The sequence below is a fragment of the Schistocerca nitens genome, chromosome 1, assembly GCF_023898315.1.
Source record: "Schistocerca nitens isolate TAMUIC-IGC-003100 chromosome 1, iqSchNite1.1, whole genome shotgun sequence".
NCBI lineage: Eukaryota > Metazoa > Arthropoda > Insecta > Orthoptera > Acrididae > Schistocerca > Schistocerca nitens.
In genome coordinates this window covers 1,124,864,137-1,124,878,365 of record NC_064614.1, presented here as the reverse complement: position 1 = coordinate 1,124,878,365, position 14,229 = coordinate 1,124,864,137, and the positions used below count along the sequence as shown (strand labels likewise).

General features: G+C 40.7%; 1 protein-coding gene across 1 annotated transcript in view; it reads right to left on the bottom strand.

Annotated features, from left to right (window-relative positions):
* LOC126199270 (cell division cycle 5-like protein) overlaps positions 1-14,229 on the bottom strand; it is a 103,762-nt gene that overhangs the window by 11,031 nt on the left and 78,502 nt on the right. Inside the window, exon 11 of the mRNA XM_049936082.1 lies at positions 7,871-8,047. Within this exon, the coding sequence (XP_049792039.1) occupies positions 7,871-8,047 (177 nt within the window). The remainder of the gene's footprint in view (positions 1-7,870; positions 8,048-14,229) is intronic.

The window sequence follows — 14,229 nt, the reverse complement described above, 5'->3', positions numbered from 1 at the left end:
CAGTACTTACCTCAGCTCAGTACAGCCGATAGATACGCAAAAAACAGAACCGAAAATTTACGTTCCTAGCTTTTGGAACAAATGTTCCTTCATCAGGGAGGGGAGAGGGGAAAGAAAGGGAAGAAGGGAAAGTGGATTCAGTTACTCATAACCCAGGTCATGAAGCAACAGGGAAAGGAAAACAGGAAGAGTAGCAAGGATGGAGGCATGGTTGTCAGAGGGAAGCCAAAGATATTCTACTGTAAGTACTGTGCCAGCTTCAAACCAAAAAGGATGCATACAGAAGTAAAGAGGTATACAGTATAAAGATAAACACAGCTATGTAGGATGAAAAGATGCGTGAATGGCTAAAGAGGAAAGGGAAAGAGGAGAAGACTGAAGAGTAAATAGGAGTGAGGTTGTTTAACGTAGGTTCAGTCCAGGGGGATGGCGGGATGAAAGGATGTGTTGGAGTGCAAGTTCCCATCTCCGCAGTTCAGAGGGACTGGTGTTGGGTGGAAGAAGCCAAATGGCACATACGGTGTAGCAGGTTCCTAGGTCCCTAGAATTATGCTGGAGGGCATGCTCCGCTACTGGGTATTGGACATCTCCTAGGCGGACAGTTCGTCTGTGTCCGTTCATGCGCTCAGCCAGTTTAGTTGTTGTCATACCGATGTAAAAGGCTGTGCAGTGCAGGCATGTCAGCTGATAAATGACATGTGTAGTTTCACACGTGGCCCTGCCTTGAACTGTGTATGTTTTACCAGTAGCGGGGCTGGAGTAGGTGGTTGTGGGGGGATGCATGGGGCAGGTTTTGCAGTGGGGTCGGTTACAGGGGTAGGAACCGCTGGGTAGAGAAGGTAGTCTGGGAATATTGTAGGGTTTAACAAGGATGTTACGGAGGTTAGGGGGGCGACAAAAGGAAACTCTGGGTGGTGTGGGGAGAATTTTATCAAGGGATGATCTCATTTCAGGGGTTGACTTGAGAAAGTCATATCCCTGGCGGAGTAATTTGTTGATGTATTTGAGGCCAGGATAATATTGGGTGACAAGGGGGATGCTTCTGTGTGGTCTGGGGGTAGGAACATTGTTGTTGGACGGGGAGGAATGTATTGCTTGGGAGATCTGTTTGTGGACAAGGTCTGCAGGATAGTTGCGGGAGAGGAAAGCACTGGTCAGGTTATTGGTGTAATTGTTGAGGGATTCATCACTGGAGCAGATACGTTTGCCACGAATACCTAGGCTTTAGGGAAGGGAACGTTTGATGTGGAATGGATGGCAGCTATCAAAGTGAAGGTACTGTTGTTTGTTTGTGGGTTTGATATGGACAGAGGTGTGGATGTGAGCTTCAACAAGATGAAGGTCAACATCCAGGAAGGTGGCTTGGGTTTTGGAGAAGGACCAGGTGAAATTCAGATTCGAAAAGGAGTTGAGGTTATGGAGGAAATTAAGGAGTGTTTCTTCACCATGAGTCCAGACCACAAAGATGTCATCTATAAACCTATACCAGGCCAGGGGAAGCAGCTGTTGGGTCTTCAGGAAAGCCTCCTCCATGTGGCCCATGAAGAGGTTAGCATAGGACGGAGCCATCCTGGTTCCCATGGCCGTTCCCCTGATTTGTTTGTAGGTCTGGCCTTCAAAAGTGAAGTAATTATGGGTTAGGGTGAAGTTGGTAAGTGTGATAAGGAACGAGGTTTTTGGAAGATCTTCGGGTGGGCGTTGGGAGAGGTAGTGCTCAAGGGCAGAGAGACCATGGGTATGTGGGATGTTTGTGTAAAGGGATGTAGCATCTATGGTGACAAGAAAGGTTCCAGGTGGGAGAGGAGTCGGAATGGATTTGAGGCGTTCTAGGAAGTGGTTTGTGTCTTTGATGTAGGATGGGAGTGTGCGGGTGATAGGTTGGAGGTGTTGGTCTACCAGAGCTGAGATACGTTCTGTTGGGGCTTTGAAGCCTGCTACAATGGGACGGCCAGGATGGTTCTCTTTGTGGATTTTGGGTAATAGGTAGAAGGTAGGAGTACGGGGCTCAGGTGGAGTGAGTAAGTCTATGGAAGACATAATACCACATTATGTAGCTATCATCAAGAAGGAGAACCTTCAAAGATGTGGAATGAGTCATGTTATACATTAATAAAAGACATTCACAGACACTTAACACATATACTGTGTTAACAATAAACTATCACTCTACTGCTTGAGGCTATTCATTCTGATGACAGCTTAATCTGATCTAGTAATTAGATGGAAAGCTACAATCTTTTAAAAAAGTTGCTCCCTTCTCAGGTATATTAAATAGCTGCTTTTTATCTGCTATTCATCGCTTAATATTTACAAGACTACAAAAGTATTTTTCAAAGAAAATATTTACCTGCATCTGTAAATACTGAGTCTATTAACAGTAAATTACTATCTGTCATGTAGCTTTAGAAGGAACACTACTACCCGAGAAATCACTTACAGAACTTATCAATCCCTGAATATTAAGTGAAAATATGCAAAATGAGGCAATGCTCTCGTCTTTAGGCCAGTGCAATGAGAGAGGCTTCTAAAGGCAAAACATGCTGAACTGGGCTTATTGATTCCGTTTTATGTGTTTATATCCAGTTGGACCCCAACGAATTTTACAAACTGTGTTTTATTTAATTTATGACCATAACCTAGAGCAAACAGGTAATTACTATTTGCTTGAAAGCTGTATGATTCGGCTCTTTGAAAGAGTCCTGATTAGTATGATTGTGCCATAAGCAAACATTGCATTGTAACATTACATTTTGTTCAGAAATGCCATGGCACACTCTTCGGCTCTTAGGGAAATGGAAGATACTTACATGAATGTAAAAAGAAAGACTATTTTTGTATTTGACTGAAATAGAGTAGAGCAAAACATTGTCATTAGGCTCCCATTTATGCAAAGCTAAGAATGTACGCAGGTGTTGCACCTCCCGTGGGCATTAGTGGTGAACGGAAGTCAGCACTTGCTGTGGTGTGCATGTTATTCTGTGCAGCCGCTGCATTCTTGGTGACAGCGGTGGACGGTGCTTCCCTTTCTTCAAGAAAGGAGAGGTTAATATCACTCTGTTCAAAGGAGAGTAAATTATTCATCAAATTAGACTGTTTCAGTAGTAATTGTAGCGAGAGACTAAGGAGGTGCGAACTTAGATGCATGAAATGTGGCTGGAGAAAGTATCTACCAGCCACACACTGCGAAACAATTCATATATTTGCACCTCCCTTACATGCCAGTACTCAAATACTAGTGTACCTCCAAAACAATGATGTTATTGGAGACAGCAACGTTGAAGTTATCAGACTAGCGGCATCTCCTAGATCTTTTCACTAATTTGGAATGTTTGGTTGCAATGCAGTTTTCTGATGTAGCCTTAACACTGTTACTGAATACTGTTACTCACAAAACTGCTTACTCTTCTTGAATGCTACTAAATCAGCATCAGGTTTAACGATAAGGTGTTCTTTTTCTAGTATTGTGTAATGGTAGTAATAATCACTGTATTTTCAGGGGTGACCAGCATCATTCATTATGTAGGTTGTACAGGTGGCACACAAAACACTGAGCCCGAGTACTAGCCTGCTCATTGTCATCTGTGAACTGTCATCTATTGTTTTGAAGGTGTTGCAACTACATTTTGTACTGTCAATATGAAATCCACTGTGACCTTGATCAAGAAGTGTGAAGTAAATATCTCAGTAAGATGTATTCTCTGTAAGACAGAGCGTGTGGAGGCACACGTTTGTGGCAGTTCATTTAAGGAAACAGAGGACATTTTTTGAAGAACCTTCCTGGTGTTTCCATACCAGAAAAGTGCAGTACACAGGATTTGGTATTAAAGTGGCATACTGCAGGGTCAGTTGCAAGTGCAAAACAGAATCAGGCCCTGTCTGGTCATATACCAGCTGTAATCATGGATAACTGAGCACGAATGATCCAAAGTCCAAAGAAGTCGACACACAAACTGCTACAACATGTGAATATTTCACATAGGTCTTCTCACTGTGTTTTACACTGTATAGGGATGATGCCCTAGACGTCCAAGAACTGAAGGAGGAAGGTAAGGCAAAACATGGCTATGTCAAAAAATTTAATGTGGAATGTTGGATCTGCTGTTGTATTTCATGACTGATGAAGCCTAGTTCCACCTGACGGGACATGTGACCTCCCAGGACACAAGATACTGGTCAACAAACAATGATTAATGAGGAATCTCTTCACAGTGAAAAAATTAGTGTGTGGTGTGTTGTGTCAGCCTGTCAGATAGTGGATTCCATTTTTTTTTAAACAATAGTAAATACTGCTGTGTATACTCAAATCATTGAGGGATTTTATGCACAGTTGACCCAAACAAATGTACGAATGCTGTCTTTCAAGAGGGTGGGGTGACTTGTCACCCTTCACGCATGCCAGTCTTATGAATTCATGAAAGATTCACAGAAGAAAGAAGAAGGAAGCAGTGGGCCTATCGCCCGCCCTTCTTAAATAACCTGATTACTGAAACCGAGACGAAAATACAAAACCGGGTGGATAAACTGGTGATGACCTTTGGCATGAAAAGGAAAATGAAAATTGGCTTTTGGAATATATGAACCTAGAGGGAGAGTAGCAAGCTGAAATAAGTGCTGTAAGCTTGATATCCTGGGATTGAGTGAAGTGAGGTGCACAGAGTCTGGTGAGAAGAGACATTGAATGGAATAGAGATACAGTAAGGATAGTGAGCAAGAAAGATATCCTCATTGTTATGAAAGACATAAATGCCAAGGTGGGAGATAACAATGATGGAATGGAGCAAATAATGGGGGTACATGGCTTGGGTGAAATGAATGATAATGGGGAAAGAATTAGTGAAGTCTGTGCAACCTTGTAATAGGAGGGACCTTGTTTCCTCATGGGAGATGTCGTAAGATAACATGGGTATCCCCAGATCATATTACAGAAAATCAAATTTACCACATTGCAGTATCCAGGAAGTTCAGGAGGAGCCTGGAAGATGTGCGGAATAGAAGAGGAGCAGACACAAGTAGCGACCATCATCTTGTTACTGCCAGTTTCCAAATGAAGACTGTTGCTTCCAGAAAGAAATTCGAGCCAAGGAATAGAAGATTTAACGTAGGTAAACTGAAAGATCCACAGATACCTGAGGGGTTCCAGCTGAACTCCGGAATAGATTCCGGCTGCTGGAACTGGAGATGACTGAGGATAAGGACATGGAGGAAATGTAGACAGAAGTTAAGAATACTTTTGTGCAAGTGAGTGAGAGACAACTTGGCTTTAAAAATCACCTGCAGAGAGATTGGATGTCCGATCATACCTGGAGGAAGGTCACCCACAGAAAGGAGGCCAAGGGAAGAGTGAACCAGAGCAGGAGCAGGCAACAAAAAGCACAGCCACAAGCTGGTTATTAACCAGCAGATAAGGTGTGTGAGAAGAGACCACAGAAGATGGATAGATGAACACACTGATAGAGCAGAACAGGCAGCACGGAGGGGGGATGTGAAAGAACTATATGATATCACTAAGACGCACTCAAAGAAACCGACCAGTACGGAACAAGAAAGGAGAGATACTAACTACACATGAAGCACAATCACGTAGCTGGAAGGAACACATTAACAAAGTTTTAAATAGAGACCTTGGCGGTGAGGCAAAAAAAAAAAAAAAAAAAAAAAAAAAAAAAAAAAAAAAAAAAAAAGCTTTAACTTACCAAACGAAAGTGTTGGTATGTTGATAGAGACAATAAAAAAATACACAAACACACACACAAATTTCAAGTTTTCGCAACCCAAGGTTGCTTCATCAGGAAATAGGGAAGGAGAGGGAAAGACGAAAGGATGTGGGTTTTAAGGGAGAGGGTAAGGAGTCATCCCAATCCCGGGAGCGGAAAGACTTACCTTAGGGAGAAAAAGGACAGGTATACCCTCACGCGCACACACACATATCCATCCGCACAAGTGTGTATATGGACAATCAAGAGAAAAGCTGCAGAAGATGGGAAAACCTGGAGTGAAGCGAAGAGACTTGCTAGAAATCGTACCAGGTGGAGGAATTTTGTCACGGCCCTTTCTTCCAGAGGGAACAACAGGAACTACGTCAGTCAGTCAAGTCAGTCCAACAACAAGTGTCAGCGTGCGAACCATTCAACAAAACATCATTGATATGGGCTTTTGAAGCCAAAGGCACTACCCATGATGGCTGCACGACACAAAGCTTTATTCCTCGCCTGGGCCCGTCAACACCAACATTGGACTGTTAATGACTGGAAACATGTTTCCTGCTCAGATGAGTCTCGTTTCAAATTGTTTGGAGCAGATGGACATGTATGGGTATGGAGACAACCTTAAGAATCCACGAACCCTGCATGTCAGCAGGGGCTGTTCAAGCTGGTAGAGACTCTGTAGTGATGTGGGGCATGTGCAGTTGGAGTGATATGGGACCCCTGATATGTCTAGATACGACTCTGATAGGTGACACATATGTAAGCATCCTGTATCCATCCACATCCATTGTGCATTCCGACGGACTGGGCAATACCAGCAGGACAATGCGACACCCCACATGTCCACAATTGCTAGAGTGGCTCTAGGAATACTCTTCTGAGTTCAAACACTTCTGCTGGCCACCAAATTACCCAGATGTGAATATTACTGAACATATCTGGGATGCCATGGAACGTGCTGTTCAGAAGGATAACCACCCTTCATAGTCTTAGGGATTTATGGACAGCCCTGCAGGATTCAAGGTTTCAGTTCCTTCCAGCACTACTTCAGACATTACTTGAGTCCATGTCACGTCATGTTGCAGCACTTTTGTGTGCCCTTGGGAGCTGCTCTACACGAAATTAGGCAGGTGTACCAGTTTCTTTGGCTCTTCAGTATAGTGTCACAGTAAGGATCATATCCAGAAAATGTGACAGATGTAGTTAACATTTAACAAAACTATTCGATGATGAACTGTTTTGGTTCAGAATACACTGAATACCTTCACACATTTTCATCTAATAGGTATGCAAAGAAATGTATATGGTAGGTCAATATCACCATCTCATGCACTGACCATTCCTTCAGAAGCATGCAGTTTTGTTCCAGTTTGCAGTTTCTAGACGGTAGTATAACACATGCACCTGTAACTACACAAAACAGTATATCTACCTACTTTTCTCAAAAACAAAGAGATATATCCAATATCTCTATGATGATTTCAGTAACTGTGGCACATATAGATGGAAATACTTCTGATGTTAGGCATCTTAAATGACCGTGAACGAGTTCCAATCAAAATTGTACAGGGAAGCATGGGGTGTACTAAAGATAAAGCAGACAGTAACGGTTATCCTGCTACAACTATAAGAAAAACTAATCTCAATTGGAAGATTGGGTTGAACATTGCCGTGCTTTACTACACAAGGATGGATATTGTCCTCGAACTGACATAACCATCTGGTTATAGAATGATCTTAATTGAAATGTTGAGTCTAGGATCTGGTACAATTTGGAATTTTTCTCATTTACAAATCACTGCTGAGGACAGCAGGTGTTACAAGTGACAGAAAAAATACATGGAGTGATTGGTGATCGAATCCCAACTTCTGTATTTGTCATCTTACTGTTAAGCACTCGGTCACCAAACCAACACAATTGGCTAAAACAGTTTTTGCTGAATTCTAATAATGTTCATCACAGTGACTCTGTATGGCTGTTGCTTTTCATTAATTCTGCACAGCTGATTCTGAGACAAAATCCAATACTATAAGTTGCACTTCAGGAGGCAAAGGATTCCCCCATCTAACTTGTTGACTGACCCATACATTCTGTAGTTAACTCAGATAAAAGACACAAGAATAACTAAAATTTAAATTTCCATAAATTAAGGAAGTATTACTACCTGTGCTACTTGGTCCTGAGAATAATTTGAATATGGGTGTTGCTCAAGGTATGCAAGATGTTGTGCCTGTGTCATAATTTGTCCTCTCTTCTTGGCTTCCTGCTGGCTGGCGACAGGGGAGTACACAGCATCATAGTGAAGCATTGTTATCATTTCACTTTTGATCAGCTCTTCAGCCTGAAAATTTATGCAATTATACAATCATCTTGAAGAAACTTGATTCCTTAAACTATTACATACGCCTTGCTGAAACAATTTTAACAAGGAGATAGTCATTTGACACAACATAGTTTTATGGAAGGTTTTCACTTGGATGAGGTCAGAAGCTTTAATTTTGTAGACATGGTGTACTGCCAGAATTGGAAACAACATAGTTATAACATGTTATAACCTCGCCATAAATGGTTTTACAGTTACACTCAATCGATAATCAAATACAGTGTAAGCGAAACACGTTTAGTTTATGGTTTGCTAGTAACAGTGGTCATCATCACAAACAAAAAGAAACTTCAGACTTCAACAAATTCCAAACAACCCGGTCTTTTAACTTTTTAAGTCTGACAGACTGACTGTCACTTGCGATAGTAATACTTCTGTTTGCTAACTGCACCTGTAAGCTTTAAAGAGGAGCTAATATGGAAGAGCTAAGTGATGTGTAAGAGAAAGTCTGCTCTCATAACCTATGACCAACAGTAAAACTGAAATAGGAAACAAAGATCAGAAATCAAATCTTATGACTGATGAAGAAAAGATGAAAGTCAGAAAACAATGAGCAAAAGTTTACAGAAAACTGTGAAAGTAGATAATAAAAAGAATGAACATTGGAAGGAAAACAACCCAGTCTGTTTCTCACTAAATAACTGCATTATTGCATAGGAAATAACAACAGATGAGTGTCAAGCCTATTACCAGGAATAATTTTAAGATAAACAACTTACCCCACAAAACTCTAAAAGATGATGCATAACCACAAATTTTATTACAACACTGAGTCCACATGTGTGATGAGACTTCATAATTCACAGAACTTTCACCTACTGTATGATAGTAAAAAGCTGACATTTGCTTATGACCTGAAAGATATTTGCTCCAGGAGACATATGGCTACAGATAGGTTTATTTAATGAACTACTTAAAAATATTTCTAGGGATGATCCCTGCCAGAATGTGTCAAGTTCAAAAATGTGTCTGAAATACAAAAGGCAATTTTTGATATAACCATTCTTCCCCAGAAATATTACAAATCAAAAAAGATCTCTTTGTCTGGTTCATAGGCTACAAAAACATGCTTCTCTGAAATCAAATTCAATGAGAATAGCAGTACAGAGGGCACCACTGGAAGAGAAAACATGCCACAGTCAACTCAAACTATGTCTGATAGATGGTGCAGCCACCATATACCAAAGTTAAATCATGTCACTCCTATTGTTCAACTTCTACTTGGACAATAATCAACAGACCATCTCGAAATGCCATTTTTTTTTAAAAAAAACTTAATGTCTCCCTCCAAAATACAATAAGGTATTCAGCTGATAATCCCATAATGTGCAACACTTGTGAAGAACTTCCAAAATTATCAAAATGAATATGTAATAAATCAACTCACTGTCAAATTCTGTGAAGTTAAATTTAAGTATTCAGTTGAAATCTCTGAAAAAAATTTTAGTTCTTACACATGTCCCAGAAAATCTGGGAGCAGAAACACCAGTTGAATGTGAAACAAAGATTAAAGACCACCAAACATGAATATGCTGCTGCAAAAATAGTCTTAAATACTGAGTAAAAACAGGAAATGCATTCAAATTTCACTTGAATAATTCTTTTAAAAGAAATTAAATAATGCACCTCAAAAACAAGTTAAGTGAATTACCCACAGATTTTAGAAATGTGAATTCATTCATAATGTTATCTCTTTGTATAGATAATGAAGTTTATAAATGAGCTTTGGTAGAGGAAGGACTACTTTTAATGTTCAAGCAAATACACACACACACACACACACACACACACACACACACACACACACACACACACACACACACGCAAAACACTGGAACAAGTACCACTAAATCAATCTGACACCGTACAGAAAGACTGAAAGCAGGAATGGCACAGCAATTCCTATACTTGGATATCATAAAGTAATCAGTGTCTGCCGAACCATCCATATTTTGGAGAAAACAAATGCAGCTGCAGTTCCATACCTGAATTTGGCAAAGTATTTCAGTTCCTTTTCTGTCATTATTTACAATCATCTATAACTTAAGATATTTTAAAGATACATTTCAACACAACTTACAGAAGAAAAACTTCATTAATGAAACAGCCCTAACACTGGAGCACAGGTGGCAGAAAAACATACCGAAGCTTGCAGATCCTCACGCTATGGTGCTTGGAGATGAATGGAATAAAGAAACAGAGATGGTGCGGCAAGATAGGAAATCATATGATAAACCATCTTGGCCCTTGAGCAATAGGTATGATGGTGAGGTATTACAGAGAAATGACATGTTGTACATCGTCATGTTTTTGCAGCATAAAGACTGTTCCATAAAATTTCGGTGTGCAACCGCATAAAATCAGCTTCTTCTTCTGGAGTGGTTTAGTCACCTCGGCTCACTCTGAAGATGGCTGGATGGTATTCAGCCGAAGTATTAGAAGAAGAAGCTGAATTTATGTGGCTGCACGCCCAAAATTTTATGGAACAGAAATAACATGTTGTTATTCATACTGAAGGTATCATATTTAATTTGTCTGCTCTATACTAAAATTGTATTACTTATCACACAATTCTGACAGTATGAAATGTTAAGGGGCTACAAAAATTAAAAAAAGATATGATCCCTACTGAGAATGTTGTGACATCCATGTTAGAATGAGCTTGGGTACCGAATCCTTTTGTTTAGGAACACATGAGGAAAATCTGGAAGAATATGAACAAGTATAAAGTGCTAACCTATATGGTGATATGACATCCCATGGTCCAGATTAGGCAAACTATAAATTCTTAAATATTATTCCACAATACTGAGCAATTGTATTTGTCATATGTACAAAATTATTAAGTCAAGGAATAATGCTATTACAAAGAAAAACTATTATCTGTAACATAGGTATTATTATTGTCTTTGAAGGAATAATGCTATTATAAAGAAAAACTATTATCTGTAACATAGGTATTATTATTGTCTTTGTTCTTTTTGGTATTGGGGGGGGGGGGGGGGGAGGTGGAAGCACGACACACTCTTGCTTGTTCTTGTTTGGATAGGATGCCATTGTGTGCAATCAACATAATAAGGTGTGTACATGTTTTATTATTTGAGCAGTGAGCTCCAATATATGTATAAAATATAGTTGTTAATTTTAACCGTAACCTGCACCACATATCTCATTTGCTTATTCCATCGTTTTTAAAAGAATTTCAGACTCTGCGCCAGTAGCAAGCTGAACATTGCTAGGCGGCGACAACTGGCCACCATTAAGCGGCAATTTCAAATTATTGTAATTATTATCCTGTTCTTTCCACAGGTGATGCTGGAGATCGGCGATATTATTTATTCCATCTATGATATTTAGGAAACTGGCATTTTCAAACTACTTAACGATTTATTCCCCCCCATGAACCATGGACCTTGCCGTTGGTGGGGAGGCTTGCGTGCCTCAGAGATACAGATGGCCGTACCGTAGGTGCAACCACAACGGAGGGGTATCTGTTGAGAGGCCAGACAAACATGTGGTTCCTGAAGAGGGGCAGCAGCCTTTTCAGTAGTTGCAGGGGCAACAGTCTGGATGATTGACTGATATGGCCTTGTAACATTAACCAAAACGGCCTTGCTGTGCTGGTACTGCGAACGGCTGAAAGCAAGGGGAAACTACAGCCGTAATTTTTCCAGAGGACATGCAGCTTTACTGTATGATTAAATGATGATGGCGTCCTCTTGGGTAAAATATTCCGGAGGTAAAATAGTCCCCCATTTGGATCTCCGGGTGGGGACTACTCAAGAGGACGTCGTTATCAGGAGAAAGAAAACTGGCATTCTACGGATCGGAGCGTGGAATGTCAGATCCCTTAATCGGGCAGGTAGGTTAGAAAATTTAAAAAGGGAAATGGATAGGTTAAAGTTAGATATATTGGGAATTAGTGAAGTTCGGTGGCAGGAGGAACAAGACTTTTGGTCAGGTGATTACAGGGTTATAAATACAAAATCAAATAGGGGTAATGCAGGAGTAGGTTTAATAATGAATAAAAAAATAGGAGTGCGGGTTAGCTACTACATACAGCATAGTGAACGCATTACTGTGGCCAAGATAGACACAAAGCCCATGCCTACTACAGTAGTACAAGTTTATATACCAACTAGCTCTGCAATTGATGAAGAAATTGATGAAATGTATGACGAGATAAAAGAAATTATTCAGGTAGTGAAGGGAGACGAAAATTTAATAGTCATGGGTGACTGGAATTCGTCAGTAGGAAACGGGAGAGAAGGAAACATAGTAGGTGAATACGGATTGGGGGGAAGAAATGAAAGAGGAAGCTGTCTGGTAGAATTTTGCACAGAGCATAACTTAATCATAGCTAACACTTGGTTCAAGAATAATAAAAGAAGGTTGTATACCTGGAAAAATCCTGGAGATACTAAAAGGTATCAGATAGATTATATAATGGTAAGACAGAGATTTAGGAACCAGGTTTTAAATTGTAAGACATTTCCAGGGGCAGATGTGGATTCTGACCACAATCTATTGGTTATGAACTGCAGATTGAAGCTGAAGAAACTGCAAAAAGGTGGGAAGGAGGAGGAGGAGATTAGTGTTTAACGTCCCGTCGACAACGAGGTCATTAGAGACGGAGCGCAAGCTCGGGGGAGGGAAGGATGGGGAAGGAAATCGGCCGTGCCCTTTCAAAGGAACCATCCCGGCATTTGCCTGAAGCGATTTAGGGAAATCACGGAAAACCTAAATCAGGATGGCCGGAGACGGGATTGAACCGTCGTCCTCCCGAATGCGAGTCCAGTGTGCTAACCACTGCGCCACCTCGCTCGGTAAAGGTGGGAATTTAAGGAGATGGGACCTGGATAAACTGAAAGAACCAGAGGTTGTAGAGAGTTTCAGGGGGAGCATAAGGCAACAATTGACAGGAATGGGGGAAAGAAATACAGTAGAAGAAGAATGGGTAGCTCTGAGCGATGAAGAAGTGAAGGCAGCAGAGGATCAAGTAGGTAAAAAGACGAGGGCTAATAGAAATCCTTGGGTAACAGAAGAAATATTGAATTTAATTGATGAAAGGAGAAAATATAAAAATGCAGTAAATGAAGCAGGCAAAAAGGAATACAAACGTCTCAAAAATGAGATCGACAGGAAGTGCAAAATGGCTAAGCAGGGATGGCTAAAGGACAAATGTAAGGATGTAGACGCTTATCTCACTAGGGTTTAGATAGATACTGCCTACAGGAAAATTAAAGAGACCTTTGGAGAGAAGAGAACCACTTGTATGAATATCAAGAGCTCAGATGGCAACCCAGTTCTAAGCAAAGAAGGGAAGGCAGAAAGGTGGAAGGAGTATATAGAGGGTTTATACAAGGGTGATGTACTTGAGGACAATATTATGGAAATGGAAGAGGATGTAGATGAAGATGAAATGGGAGATAAGATACTGCGTGAAGAGTTTGACAGAGCACTGAAAGACCTGAGTCGAAACAAGGCCCCGGGAGTAGACAACGTTCCATTAGAACTACTGATGGCCTTGGGAGAGCCAGTCATGACAAAACTCTACCATCTGGTGAGCAAGATGTATGAGACAGGCGAAATACCCACAGACTTCAAGAAGAATATAATAATTCCAATCCCAAAGAAAGCAGGTGTTGACAGATGTGAAAATTACCGAACTATCAGCTTAATAAGTCACAGCTGCAAAATACTAACGCGAATTCTTTACAGACGAATGGAAAAACTGGTAGATGCGGACCTCGGGGAAGATCAGTTTGGATTCCGTAGAAATGTTGGAACACGTAAGGCAATACTAACCTTACGACTTATCTTAGAAGAAAGATTAAGAAAAGGCAAACCTACGTTTCTAGCATTTGTAGACTTAGAGAAAGCTTTTGACAACATTAACTGGAATACTCTCTTTCAAATTCTGAAGGTGGCAGGGGTAAAATACAGGGAGCGAAAGGCTATTTAGAATTTGTACAGAAACCAGATGGCAGTTATAAGAGTCGAGGGGCATGAAAGGGAAGCAGTGGTTGGGAAAGGAGTGAGACAGGGTTGTAGCCTCTCCCCGATGTTATTCAATCTGTATATTGAGCAAGCAGTAAAGGAAACAAAAGAAAAATTCGGAGTAGGTATTAAAATTCATG